Source organism: Falco cherrug, chromosome Z, assembly GCF_023634085.1.
Source record: "Falco cherrug isolate bFalChe1 chromosome Z, bFalChe1.pri, whole genome shotgun sequence".
NCBI lineage: Eukaryota > Metazoa > Chordata > Aves > Falconiformes > Falconidae > Falco > Falco cherrug.
In genome coordinates, this window is record NC_073720.1 from 36,092,643 (window position 1) to 36,106,584 (window position 13,942).

General features: G+C 36.6%; 1 protein-coding gene across 3 annotated transcripts in view; it reads left to right on the top strand.

Moving 5' to 3' along the window:
* The window catches only part of CNTLN (centlein), a 198,014-nt gene that overhangs the window by 87,190 nt on the left and 96,882 nt on the right, over positions 1–13,942 (top strand). For all 3 annotated transcript variants that reach the window (XM_055699169.1, XM_055699168.1, XM_055699170.1), the window contains 2 exons: positions 3,824–3,997; positions 10,406–10,531. In XM_055699169.1, the coding sequence (XP_055555144.1) occupies positions 3,824–3,997; positions 10,406–10,531 (300 nt within the window). The remainder of the gene's footprint in view (positions 1–3,823; positions 3,998–10,405; positions 10,532–13,942) is intronic.

Genomic DNA, 13,942 nt, shown 5'->3' on the forward strand with positions numbered 1-13,942 from the left:
TCTGTGACGACAGTGGCATTGAAAAGATGGCCTTGGATTCCCTTCCCTAAGTACAGTGAGGATGGTTCCTCTAGTGGTGCAGCTTTGTGGTAAAGAGGCGGTTGTGCTTCATCTTGACTGATGCATCCAGAAGACGTTAGCCGTGTCTTACTTTGAAAAGCCAGGTAAGCGTTAAGAGGAATGGGAGATCTGCTTGGTAGAAATAAATATTTTCTTGATTGTATTTGTTGTTTAAAACATAAATAAGCCTCTGACATGTATTTGGAGTTTAGGTTTTGCATGTTAAATTGAGTTTGAGTATGAAAAAGTCATGTTATCTGTTGTGATAAAATAGCATATAATATACACTGATTTTGCTAAGTGAAAGAAGAAACGGTTATTCTGTTAAGCTAGGCTTCATAATTCAGGTGGAATCTAATCTAAGATGCTTAATCCTGAGAGAAAGCCATCATTTGATTCACGCAACATGTGGGTGGATAGTCTGTGAAGAGGTGAAGAAGTTATGTGTACACTGAAACGATTGTCTCGTGGAGATTTTAATTTTAGACATAGAATTCAGAATAGAATTAAGGAAGTAAACCTTCATGGAACTCTTTCTTAAAATGAATTACTGTTTCAGTTCGTAAGGCCAAAGATCTACAATGATAGTTCTGAGACAGAAGCTGTGGATCTTTTCAGGTTACATCTGGATTCTTAGGATACCTGAAAGTGAAGAAAATTCATACGCATACTTAAGAAAATTGAGCAGGTTTTGAGGATATTGTATAGTCAAATTATATAGCAAGGTACAGACCTTGCTATATAATTTGGCAACAGTGTACTGGCAACAATGATCTGCTGAATATTTTGAGGGTAAAAACAGGTATTTTGGTGGTGTAAGTTAACACCTAAGACTGGTTTTGTTGGGTTAAGTTTTCCAAGAAATAAGTGTGTATATTCATGTGCAGAAAGACTACTATAAAATTTTTATTAGAAGTTCTGCCTTTACAGTATTTTAATTCAAAATAAGTATTGCAGCATGGTAATTTCTAGAGATCTCCTTTAGGAGAAGAAAAAGAGTAGGGGGAAAAGAAACCCAGAATAATGAACAGTTTTCATGTATTGGTCCTATTAAAGTTGGTAGCAGAACTTCACTGACATAGAGGAGTAAGGATTTATGTATTTTGTGACTCTTAAATTTACATGTCAAAACACTCTGCATTATATTTTTGAAAGAAGAAATTAAAAAGTGATGATACAGTAAGATGTTAATCTTTAGCTAAATATGTGTAATTCTCATGGTTTAAAAGTCAGCAACAACAGTTGGACTTAAAGTTCTTTTCCAATCTAAACGATTCTGTGAACATATAAGAGTTGTAGACTTTTTTTAAAGTAGAAGTAATACGAATTAAAATTATTAGAACAGATTGAAGCTGTTGATTCCTTTTTGGTTACTAATGTAATAGCACAGCCTATGTTTACATGTAGAAGTCTTTTTTTTTTTTCTTCTTTCTTTACATAACAGCTAGAGAAATCAATAAAGTGGGAGAAGTTGGTAGGTGTATTTCTCTCTTAATAAGAAAGAATAAAGTTCAGGTAAAAAAAACCCAAACTTAAGTATAACTACATTTCCCATATCTACTGGCACTATTTACATCTCCTGTGTTTTGTTGGATTTTTTTTTCCTTTCTATATAGCGCTAAGGTTTTGGTCAAATGAATAAACCCCCCCCCCTCAGGTTTCTTTTAAATGTTCTTTTCAGTGCATGGCTTGTCTGCTCCTTATTTTTCGGTGTTCCTTTCCGCACCCCACACCCCCCCCCCCCCCCCCCCGTGAAGAGCTTTCTTTCAGTTAATAACTGGCTTTTTGCTGATGATTTGTAGAAATGACATCTGATTGCAACTACATATGGCCTAAATTTGCACAATGAGCAACAGAAATTATTTAAGAAAAAGCAAAAGCATTGGCAACTTTTACTCTCTGACAATTTTCCTCTACTTGTTTGCTGTATGAAGAATTGCGCTTTTTCTGAAATAAATGCTTGGTATTTCTAATTTCGGATTTATTTATAGAAAGTGTGTATTTATAGTATAGTTTACGAAAAGCTTCATATTCTGCGTAGAAATAAACAAAATGGCTATGCCCATTAATCTGTTTCTGTCAAACGGGAAATGAACTGGGATGTTTGCTTGCTTGATTTTAATCAACTTTAGACCATCTCCTTTCTTGATTGGTGCGAATTTGGAGACTTTTTGTTTGTTTGTTTAACATTTTTTACACTGTCTTTTCTGATTTTTGTCAGTATACCTGATTTGTTTTACTTGGGACATACTGGTAATTGAGATAGTAGGAGCAAGTGATAATTGTACCAAATTCTTTCTTCTCTATTGAAATGAGTATTTGGCTTAAAAATATCCTCAAACAGTTGCAAACAAGTCAGGTTGTCAGAACTTGGCTAACTGGGGAAGTAAAATAAACCTTTTAGTCTTCAGAAAGTTGTTCTCTGAATCAAGCTTTGTGGATTGAAGACTTTCCTGTTCCCTAGCTGCTTGTCATTGATGTCAGAGCACCACTGGCAATACAGGTTTCATGAGTTTGCCCTAATCAGTGCAGCGCAAGGTCAGCTGGGTCAGCTCAAGCCACTTGCATTGACTTTTTAAACTGATCTGCCCTTTTATTTATGCAATCTATTAGGGAGAGGGTTTGTGCCATCCCTTCTTTCAGCAATAGTGTTGGGGTGCTAACCTCCAGCTGCCTGGATGCATTGACCATCTGGGAGTTATATTATCTCTGTCTGGCACAGCTGTTGCAAGGTGAATGTCTATCCCCAGCCTTAAAGCACTGTGGAGGAGGTTTGAGCTAAAGCATTTCACTTTGTGATTGCCATAGACTGCCACAACAGGCATATTGCTGTTGCTTATTCTAAGCTAAGGTTGTGTTGCCTTGTGGTTGTAATGCAGTGGGGTGTGATCGCAGGCGGTTAATGAAAATTCAGCTGACAAGGGGTCATTTATTCACTTTTGGTCATGTGTACACATGTGAGTACACTGCTGGACATGGGGGCTGTGAATTAGAGATAGCTGGTACCAATGAACACGTGTTTTGGTCTGAACAGGTTTTGTAACAGGGCCAAGGTGAGGAGCGTGCAGCAGTGTTGTATTGTTCCAAGGAATTGCTATGAACGGATTGATAGCTGGGAAGGGTCCTGGGATTCAATGGCTTCGTGAAATGACATATTTGTCTTGAGTTGAGTAACACTGTGATTTAGAATTAGTCATTTTTTTTCTCTTAAGTCTTCGATTTGACCACAACATTTGTGCTCTCTGAGTTTATGGACATAGTGGATATGTGTTGCAGATTTGCATTAAAGAGGTACTTTACTGGGGCACTTTTTAAGCATAACCTTATTGACAGAATATGCAGTTAAGGGTTTTTTTCCCCCATTTTTGATAGGCCAGTGATACTTACTAACTTGAAATTTCACCAGAAACAGGTCTAGGAAGTAAACTATTTTGTCAAGAAATTTTTACACCATGTGAGATACAAATTACCATAGTAGACTAAGTTGCTGTGGAAGAGCTATCTGTTTAAACCAACCATTGTTAAGACTGTATATATGGATTGGGAAAATACGGTGGTGATGGTGGGAAAATATTTAGTTAACACTTTGAAGTCTGGTTTTGATTATGTATTCATGAGTCATTTACAAAAGCAGAATTATTTCCAGCTCTCACGCATTCCTGTGAAACTTGGTAATGTTGTGTTTCTCTAGGCAGTTTCATCTAAATGGTTTTTTATGCTTCTGATTTTTTGTTACTAATACATGTGTACTGTCATTTTCTAGGTATTTCAGCAACCTTCTTTAAGTGACCTAGAGTGTCTTATTACAATGCAAAAATCTGAAATCAAGCTTTTACAGGAAAAATTGAAAAAAAGAAGTTTTAACCTAGCAGAGCATAATTTGTACACTACAGATACTCTGGAAAGTGGCAGTAGACGGACAGGAAGAAAGCATGAGGTGGGATATTTTTATTGTCTTGTGTGTTTGTCTCTAAGTCAAGCTGGTAAAGCCAAACATTTTTGCTCAAGGGTCCAGATAATAATTTTAATATCTGTTGATGCTGCTTATAATTCTGGAAGCTTACTTGAATGGTTCTTGTGTTATCTGCCAAAGACTTGTTAAAATAGCTGTTGGGAGTAGAAGGTTTTGCCTTATTAAATACTGAATAAGGGATTCTTAATTAAATGAAGTATTTGAAGGATAAATTATTCTAGGTTCATTAAAATGAGTATTTTTTGGGGTGTTTTGTTGTGTTTATCAGAATGACCATCTTTCCCTGGAAGGAAAATGAGAGAAATATAAATGGCTATTATGATGATTTTATAAGTGAAACATACCTTTTGTTAAAAATCCTTTATTTTTGAAGGATGACTTTTTTTTTTTTCAATATGAAGAATGACAACAATGTCCTTTTGGAGTTTATACTTCAGACTTTTTATTACTCTGTATACTGCTGGACTGCCTCATGATGGCTTGCTATTAAATTTAGATACCAGGTAACAGTAACAGCTATAAACTATAGCTAATTAAATAGATCCATAAGTGATTCTATGGCTTAAATTGATTTATTAAATTAGCCAAAGTCATGATGTTTCTCAGTGTGTTCAGTCTCTTCCTCATCTAGATTTTTTTGTTCTTATTATTACAATTGTACAGAATGTGAGAAACTTGGAAGACATTTCTGTAGCAAGGAAGCAAACAGAACATACTTCTGTGTGGTATAAGGACCATTATGTCCTGCTTCCTTAGGAATCTCCTGGTTTCCCCACATTTGGTATCCATAACATTTCCCTTAAGAGATTGTGTGGCTTGTTCTTTCTCAGTATCCTGCACTGTATGCTATTTTAGGAAAAAGACGTATTTTAGAATATTTGTTTAGAAGCATGTTGTGGTGCCTCTGTGAAGATGTGGAGAAAGGACAAAATACTATGCAGACAGTGTAGAGTGAAGAATATAAGGTGAGAAGCTGTCCTGAGAACACCAAGGTCAGTGAAGGAGAAGAGGGAGAAGATGCTCCAAGTGTCAGAGCTGGTATTTCCCTGCCCTTGGAGAGGACCATCATGGGACAGATACCCACACTGTAGCTTGTGGAGGAGCCCACACCAGAGCAGATGGATATTCCCTCATGGAAGCCACAGCATGTGAAGAGGAGTCCATGCTGGAACAGGTTCTGCTGACAGGAACTGTGGCCCATGGAAGATCCACTCTGGAGCAGGTTTGTCCTGAAGGACTCCAGCCTGTGGAAATGCCCATGTAGGGCATGGGAAAAGAATGAGGAGAAAAGTGTGACAGAGAGGAGCTGTTCTGGACTGACTGTAACCCCCCATTCCCCCTTCCACTGTGCTGCTCAGTGGGAGGTAGAGGAGTCAGGAGTGAAGTTGAGCCTGGGAAGCAGGGTGGGATAGAAGGTGTTGATTTAATATTTTCTTTATTTCTTACTACCCAAATCTGTTTTAAGTGGCAATAGCTTAAATCAATTTTCCCCAAGTTGAGTCTGCGCATGATGGCAAATGGTAAGCAATCTCCATTTCTTCATCTCAACCCATGAGCTTTTTCATCCTATTTTCTCTCCCTGTCCTGTGAGGAAGGAGAGTGAGCGAGCGAGCAGTTGGGTGGGTGTTTGACCCATTGCCAAGGTTGTCCCCACCACAATGTTACTTCTTGTTTGCTCAGAGTAATGTAAATGAGAGTACTGTGTTTGTCATGGACTGCTCACTGTTTCAGGAATAAAGCGATTACACTCCCTTGAGTAAAAGTAAATATGAACCTTTTAAAGGCTACTGTAGACTATCTTCTCCTGTTTTGATATGTAGATCCTAATCATGCTGTTTCAGTACTCAGGGGTTTTGATATGTGCACTTTTTCACATGTGCATGCAGTGTCTAATAAAACTTTTGGGAACTAATCTGACAGGCTACAAATCTTTTGTATTTAGGCAAGACAGTAAGGAAAATTGTAGGAACATTCCAGCTCCAGGATCACAATATATGCATACGAAGTAGAATAAGTAGTACTGCTGTCTGTACTGATTTTCCCTTGCAGTGATATATCTTCCGATTACCTTGTTGTTCAGTCTTTTATGACAGAAGTTATTAATGCATAATTTCACAGGAAGAATATGTTGGATATACAATTCTTGTTTTACAATGGTGATACTTTTGGTTTCACAAAGACTCTGTCTTGTTAACCCTTCATCCATCCTTACGTGCATTTCCAGGATATGAAGAATAAACATGGAATCACTTCTGAATAGAGTGACACTGCTTTGATTACTTTCAGCTCTAAAAAGCGCCAGGTTTTGGAAGAAGTAGTAATTGAAAAGGTTTTAAAAACAAGGACCTGGGACAAAATATAAACATGCCAGTAGTGTAATAAACTGGAATGTGTGGCCACATGAGTGTATGCTTCCACCTATGTTTGGTTCTGCAGAATTCAATGATATATACACATCTATAGCCTAGTGTTTTTTGTGAATTGCAGAAATTCAGATCTCTTGTCTACTGTCATACAGAGGAATAGAAACAACTTACTCTGCAAGACACGTGACATAGTGGTTAAAAGCTTTGTTCAATGTACATGTTTGGTGTCATTTTCTTGCTATGGTTAAGTGTGTACTTACATAGCCCAGTCTCTGTGGAAAGTGGTACGCCTGAGTGCCACTTTGTACAAACACTTGAGACTCAGTTGCTTATCTTACAGCTCTTTTTGGAGCTTAAGCTTTGTAACTTTGTGATCTATGTATGATTTTGGTTACCTGATTAAACTGCCATCCATATATCTGCTGGCGGATTCAGTAATACAGCCCTTGTTTTTTTATAGGTAAGCTTTCCCACTATTATACATGGGAGTTATGATTGCCTTTTATTGATACACATTCTATAGCATTCTTCTAAGTCTGTAATGCAAAGATACTAAAAACCATAAGTTAACTTGCAGTACTGGTAATGTTCCTGTTGAAACATGGTGAATCAAGAATTCACCATTTTTCCTCTCACCTGTATCTTGTCAGCTTCTGGTTCACCTTCAACATATCTGTTTCTTCAGCTGATAAAAACATATTAAGATTCCTGCCCACTGTCTGTAGTGCTATATCCTGGCAGACATTGTTCTGATCTGTGTGTTCAGGAAAGTCCTCCACATTTCAGCAGGAATTTTGGCTTCCCTTGTTTGCCTTGTTGTTGTTGTTGACTTCTTTTGGGACTCCATCAAACACAAGACCTGTTGAATTCAAGAGCATGGCTATTTCCAGACATATACTGTAGTGTCTTTCATGGTGCAGACAGGTAACAGAAGGTTGTTTAGAAGTATCTTTCCTTTTTCTGCTTCCTGTGCCTCTGTTAACAGTTACAACTGTGTCCCCCATACACTTACGAGCTATTTCTTCACATTAAATCTTCTGTCACAAAGTTTCATGTCTATTAATATTACAAAGTCTGTTTATTTCTTTTGTAAACAAGTTTTAGGATCATTTGATGAAAAATCTTCTGTTGTTACCCTTTACTGACTTGGAATAACATTCCTTCCTCATAAAACTGTACTTTTTGTCATTCCTAAACATTTAGGAAATGTTTTAAATGTTACAATTTGTGAATATATTTAATACGGGTATATTTAGATTTACTGTAGAATTTGAGGACTGACTTAAAAATTAAATGCTTAAACCTGTCAGCAGCAGCAGAGTTTGCAGTTGTGAGAAGGGTATTACAGATGCCATCTTCCAAATTGAGTTTTGCAGCAGCCCCAGGCAATCAAATTACAGTGTATTTTACTACACAATCTTTTCTGTCTTGGTAGGAAAATTAAACTGTTTGCCTTCTTAGCAAAGATTGCCTTCAAACTACTTATGTGCAGCAGTAAAGCCCAGACCCAGCTCCTTCTCTCCACAGACCTCTAGTCTGATAACCTAAACAGGTAAAAACGTATTCAAACAATAGAATATTTCTTGATGTATATCACCAATCCTGGCTGTTCTCACAGGGAATTATTCCCATGTCTGTGATTAATTACAGTTTTTCCTCTGTTGTTTTCCAAACCTTGGCCCTGTGAAAAAAGGGTCACAGTGCAATCCCAAGTGGCTAAATGTAAATATAAATAAATAAGTATAAAACCTGTTGTGTTATTCTTAGCAATGTGATACTGGTTTGTCCACTTGTTTTCCTTTGTTGTCTTTTCCTTTGGCAAGAAATGCTGTGCTTTGACCTTTTATCCCTGATTTCAGAGAGATCATGTAATTTCCAAGTCATCTGTATACAAACAAAAAAGTTTACCTAGGAAACATTTCTGGAAAAATAATATATTCTGGATTTTTAGGAAGAATTAGTATGGGTGTGCATTCATTAGGAAATACAGAAGATAGGAGTTTTAAGATCTTGGTTTTACTGAGTATATTTTTTGATATGTTGGTCTTTGGATGTTCTGCTTCAGCATATGAAAGATCAATTTGGTTTTGTGCAATGTTCAAATCTTTACTGATTAATATCAGCGTCTATTAACTGAAGTAAACTTTTAGATATCTCTGCCAGAATTATTAGGAAAAAATATAAATCAGTAATCTTGCTATCTCAAAGAGATATACTTCTAGTCAGTACAATTTTTACTGACAATATAAAACCATAAATTTTGAAATACTGTTTTAAATCTTCCTTGAAATTTTCTTCTATTTTCTTCTGTTATATGAAGGGACTGACAGCAGTATACAAAATATATCCATTTGACAGTTATATTTTAAATGTACTAGAATTCTTTCCAGATGTTCATTTTGGGTTTGTTTTTTGGGGTTTTTTTTAAATCTCATTCAGACACATTTCAGAAGCAAAAGAACCCAAAACCAAGAGAAAAACACCTTGGCAATATTTAAATTGTTAAATATGTTACATTATTATTTTCTGATATTTCATGATTTTTTTTTCCTTCTTTTTGGAACCCATACAGTTTAAAGTGAAAGTGTGGTATACAGTGTCTTCTAACCTATATTCCTGGAAGGTAATCGTCAAAAAAAAAAAAAGCCAGTTGCTAATTAATATTCTCTTTTAGATTAAATGAATTTAATGGAATAGTAAAAGTGTGGGAATGTATAGTACTCAAGAAGACTTCATCATGCATTGCTTTTCTTGTAAATCAGTAATTTTACAGTAAAAATGGCAACATGCAACAATAATCGCAATTAATCTTTTATTTGACTTCATCTATGTAATAGCATTTTATTTTATTGGTATTAAGTGTGTGTTAGTATTTCTGTGTCCTTAACCAAAGTTATTCACAAAATCAAAGTCTAATTTGATGAGGTCTGTCTTTCCTTCTTTCCTCCTTTCCTTCTTTCCTCCTTTCCGTCTTTCCTCCTTTCCTTCCTCCTTTCCTTCCTCCTTTCCTTCCTCCTTTCCTTCCTCCTTTCCTTCCTCCTTTCCTTCCTCCTTTCCTTCCTCCTTTCCTTCCTCCTTTCCTTCCTCCTTTCCTTCCTCCTTTCCTTCCTCCTTTCCTTCCTCCTTTCCTTCCTCCTTTCCTTCCTCCTTTCCTTCCTCCTTTCCTTCCTCCTTTCCTTCCTCCTTTCCTTCCTCCTTTCCTTCCTCCTTTCCTTCCTCCTTTCCTTCCTCCTTTCCTTCCTCCTTTCCTTCCTCCTTTCCTTCCTCCTTTCCTTCCTCCTTTCCTTCCTCCTTTCCTTCCTCCTTTCCTTCCTCCTTTCCTTCCTCCTTTCCTTCCTCCTTTCCTTCCTCCTTTCCTTCCTTCCTTTGCTATAAGGACATATGACATAGAATGAACAAGAAAGCTGCCCAGTTTAAGTGTTACTTTTACATATTCTTTCTCCAGATTGCTATATGAAGCTGTACATAATATAAACACATATTCTTGTCTCTAGTTAGTCACATTATAGTTAATGACCATATGGTCATTATGGTATAAGATCTACTGTCTGTTGTATTTATATTCCTCAAGCATATTGTTCCTTCAACTTCACAGTGTGTTAAACTATTTCAAAGGGAAAAAAATCCTTTCCCTCTTGTTTCTGGTTGTCCTATCAAGTGTAACCTTGGACCCTTATAGAGCAATTAGACCAGCCTCTATCCCCTCCTTTGTAATGAGGTTTCTTGCATTTCTGAGTCTATAACCCTTTAGTCTTCCCTAATGGGACATCATTATTCTGAAAGAAACAATGTAAATGTAAATGAATATTCTCATTAACGAGTCACAGAGAAACCTTTAGTGGTAGCGCTGTGGTAATTCTGCTTGTTATTTCTCTGGTATTCCATGCAGATTTTTTTTTTTTATAATTCATTATTAGTATTCAAAATTACTTCTTCTTTAATTCTGCATGTCTTTCATAATCCAGTGTTCCAACTAGTTCAACCATGTCCTTGTTTTATTCTCCAGGAACCACCTGTGAAACGCTCAAGGTCTCTGTCCCCAAAGAGCTCTTTTAGAGAGTCAGAGGAGCTAAGGAAGCTTAAAATAGCTGAAAGGAAGATTGAAAACTTAGAGAAGAAACTGCAGCTAAAGGTGAACATTAAAAAAATAAAAATAAACCCCCCCTCTAGCTATAAGCTTGCATAGATAAAGATATACCAAAATAAACAGACATTTTAAAAAAGCAAAATGCACATATCGTCATGGGCTGTAAGTGTGTTAGCATCAGAGAGCACTCTCCATTAGTTTTCCTTTTTTCTTTGCTGCTACAAATCTTGTGTTGGTACTCCTGCAGTCTTGTGGAAGCCTAATTTGAGCTGTCATCAATAATACATGTTTGTTAAATACATTTTCAAAATTCACATCTGAGAATATATATTCCAAGAAATTCATTTATTCATATAGAAATAAAGTAAAGCAGGAAGTCCAAACAATTTTATTTTTTTTTTGGTACAGTGAGGCCAATATTTTAAAATGCTGAAGTCAGTTACTTGGAACAGATTTACCCGTTGTACTTTTAGAAGTTATGGCTCAGAAGTTGTTGTTCTAACAAATGCTGTAATAAAGCCCCAATAAACAACTCCTGACCCCCTCCTCTCCCCCCTCCCCCACAATGGTAGAAAAGCTTAATTGAGCATATATTAACAATTCCCCATTTTGTGCCTGTTCTATAGATTTTTGTGTTGGTTTGCGGGGTGGAGGTGGGGGGGGCTGCTTTGCTTTTTTGCTTCAAATAGAGTAGCTTTTGAGTGGACTGTTTGTGTCAAATTGTACCTCAGAATGTAAAATTCAAAGCCTGAGTATATTTTCTTAAACTTTTACAGTTTGTACCCTCTTTCTTTTCTCTTGACTTTTTGGTTTTTTGCTGGTTATTTTTGTTCAGTTTTAATGGAATTTCAAAGTTATCTTCAGTATATGTAGCCTGAATCAGAACTGGCTGTGTTGAATGTGCTGTGCTGTGATAGATGTCTGATAAGTGAAAAAAAATTGGGAGCCCTACAAACCATAGTTGTGAGCTCCTGCCTCATGCAAAAATACACTCATATATGGTAATTCAACTTAGAAAAAATGTGAGTGGGAATTGTATTTTAGCACAAATGCAAAAGTTCATCACGCTATGCACCTGAGACAGTCAAATGTGGTGTCTTAATACACGTAGAACATATGGACAGGAAGGATAATTTAAGCTTCAGACTCATTCTTGCAGGCTGTCTTGTTCCTTGTTTCTGGGAGTCAGAAGATGAACTTTTGTTTTTTCTCTCTATTGAGAAATCTAAAGCATGTCCTACCAGCTCTACCTGAGAACTGGCCTTTGACAGGCCTCCTGTGCGGTACTGTTAGTCGGCTTGTCAGACACTGGTGCTATGGATTATTCCGGCACTGTGGACTGCAGCTGCACTGCCCTTGGCAGCAACACTCACACATCATTGTGTGTGGTTGTTGTCTGAAATAATGGAATTCCACATTTCTTTGTGTTTTCTTCTGGAAAGATGAATGAGGAGAAGCACTCTTGACTTTTCTAAGCAGATGCAGAAGAGAGAGGACTGTTACTCTTTTTGCGTGACCTCATAACATAATCTTTACTGTTCACTGTACTGCCTTGGTCATTCCTTCCACTTAATCTTAAAGCCTAATTTAGGAATCTGTGCAGCTTTATTATGTTGCGAGTGTGGGATCTCTATCACAGCTGTTAATCCATGAGGTCTTTAAGGGCTAACTCTTATATCTCCCCTTGAAACTGAATATATTAACTCCTTGCATTTTCTGTAGGAAATCTACTTGGCTTCTTCTACAGAATGATTTAATTGATTGGAAAGAAGCTGTAGAGGCCCAGGTCAACATATTAAACACTGTTGTGGCACAACATTGGGGATTCAATGAGGCTATTGACAACGTAACAGCAAACTCAGCTGTCATAACATTAACATCAGAATAAGTCTGTTGGTACTGTATGATTTCATGATATTAGGTTCCTCTCAGGCATTGCTTCCAACAAAGAATAATGCATGTGATCAGCATTTTTGAAGCTGGCACTTGCATTATTGCCTCTTCAGGCAAAGTGTTGAGTATATGATTATGTGAAATATACTTGCTCAGAAAAATGCTTGCTTTATCAATAACCATACTGATGATGCATATCCTGAAGGTGAAATGGTGACTTTATCCATCAGTCCTTCTGAAAAGTTGGTAACAATTAAAAAGATGACGAACAGCTTTATTTATGTGATTTTAAGGATCAGGAATATTTGATGCTCCAGTTCAGTATTACAAAGGAATAGAAAAGAGCAAGATCCCATTCATAGGATTTTCCAGTTCTTCTCAGCAGACTCATTTCTGGCGAAGGAAAGTTGGCTCCTACTGTCTTCGTTGCTAATTTAAATAGGGCAATCACATAAATTCAAAGTGTCCATAGTTTTGGTACAGAATTGGCCTCATTTATGCACTGTAGGACATAGTAAAAAGTAACAGAGCGTGCCAGATGCCACCCTTTTTTAAGGAAGAGAATGTCAAGTAAATAACAGTATTTCATGAATTGTGAATAAGAAATTGTCAAACTTGTGCTTAGAATGGTCCAAAGTATAAGTAGATCAATCTACTGTTGGTCTTTAAGAAGTGGGTAGGAGTTGGGTTGCTGAAAGTTAGTTGATATGAACTTAGAATATCTTTTCTTCCTGGCTTTTAACTGGAAAGTGTTCAAAATCAGTAGGAGATCTCCCCTTTGAGTTTTCACATCCTTTTTGTTTAAAGTTCTAGATTTTTTTTTGAGATAATTAGAACTAGAATATGTAGATCAGTCTTGAAGGCCACCTTAATACTTGTTTATGTGAGCAAGGACATGCTGTTATGTTTAGTTTACATTTCATACATAGTGCTGTTACATGTATAGTATTCAGATGCCAAAAATGTATTAAAATTGTGGTGTTTCCACGTAAGTTCTTTTAGAAAAAAGTATTTTTGTAATGGTCAGGTTCCTCACTTGTCTTCTTGTCAGCCTAAGAAGTGTAGTGAAAGAACTGAGTGTATTTTTTAAAATTCCATTTTAGTTCAACTTTCACTGTAACAGAAGTTGTTACAGGTCAATTTCAACAAAATTTTGAAGTAGTGATTAGAATCTATTGGCTTGTCTGAACTGCCTGCAAATAACAAAATTACTGTTTTTCCACAGGCAGTTGTGTTCTTCCTCATGCAGATTGGACTTTATCTTTTTGTCTTTCATTGTTGCATGGGAAGTACTTAGCATGACAGTGCTGTAGAGTAACCTAAACATCCAGCATTACTAGAGATGGTTGTTCTGTCCCATTTCTGTCAATATATAGAGAACTGTATACAAGGCAGTTTAATTATTAAAAAAATATAACATAATTCAATGAGATGGAACTAACTGACATTATGGAAATTACAGTGTAAATTTAAAGTTCTGAAGTCCTTAATAATTCAATAGAGAGTGATTAGGATAGTTATTTGTCTGATTTCTATTTCTGCGAGAACAGGGCAACTGATAAG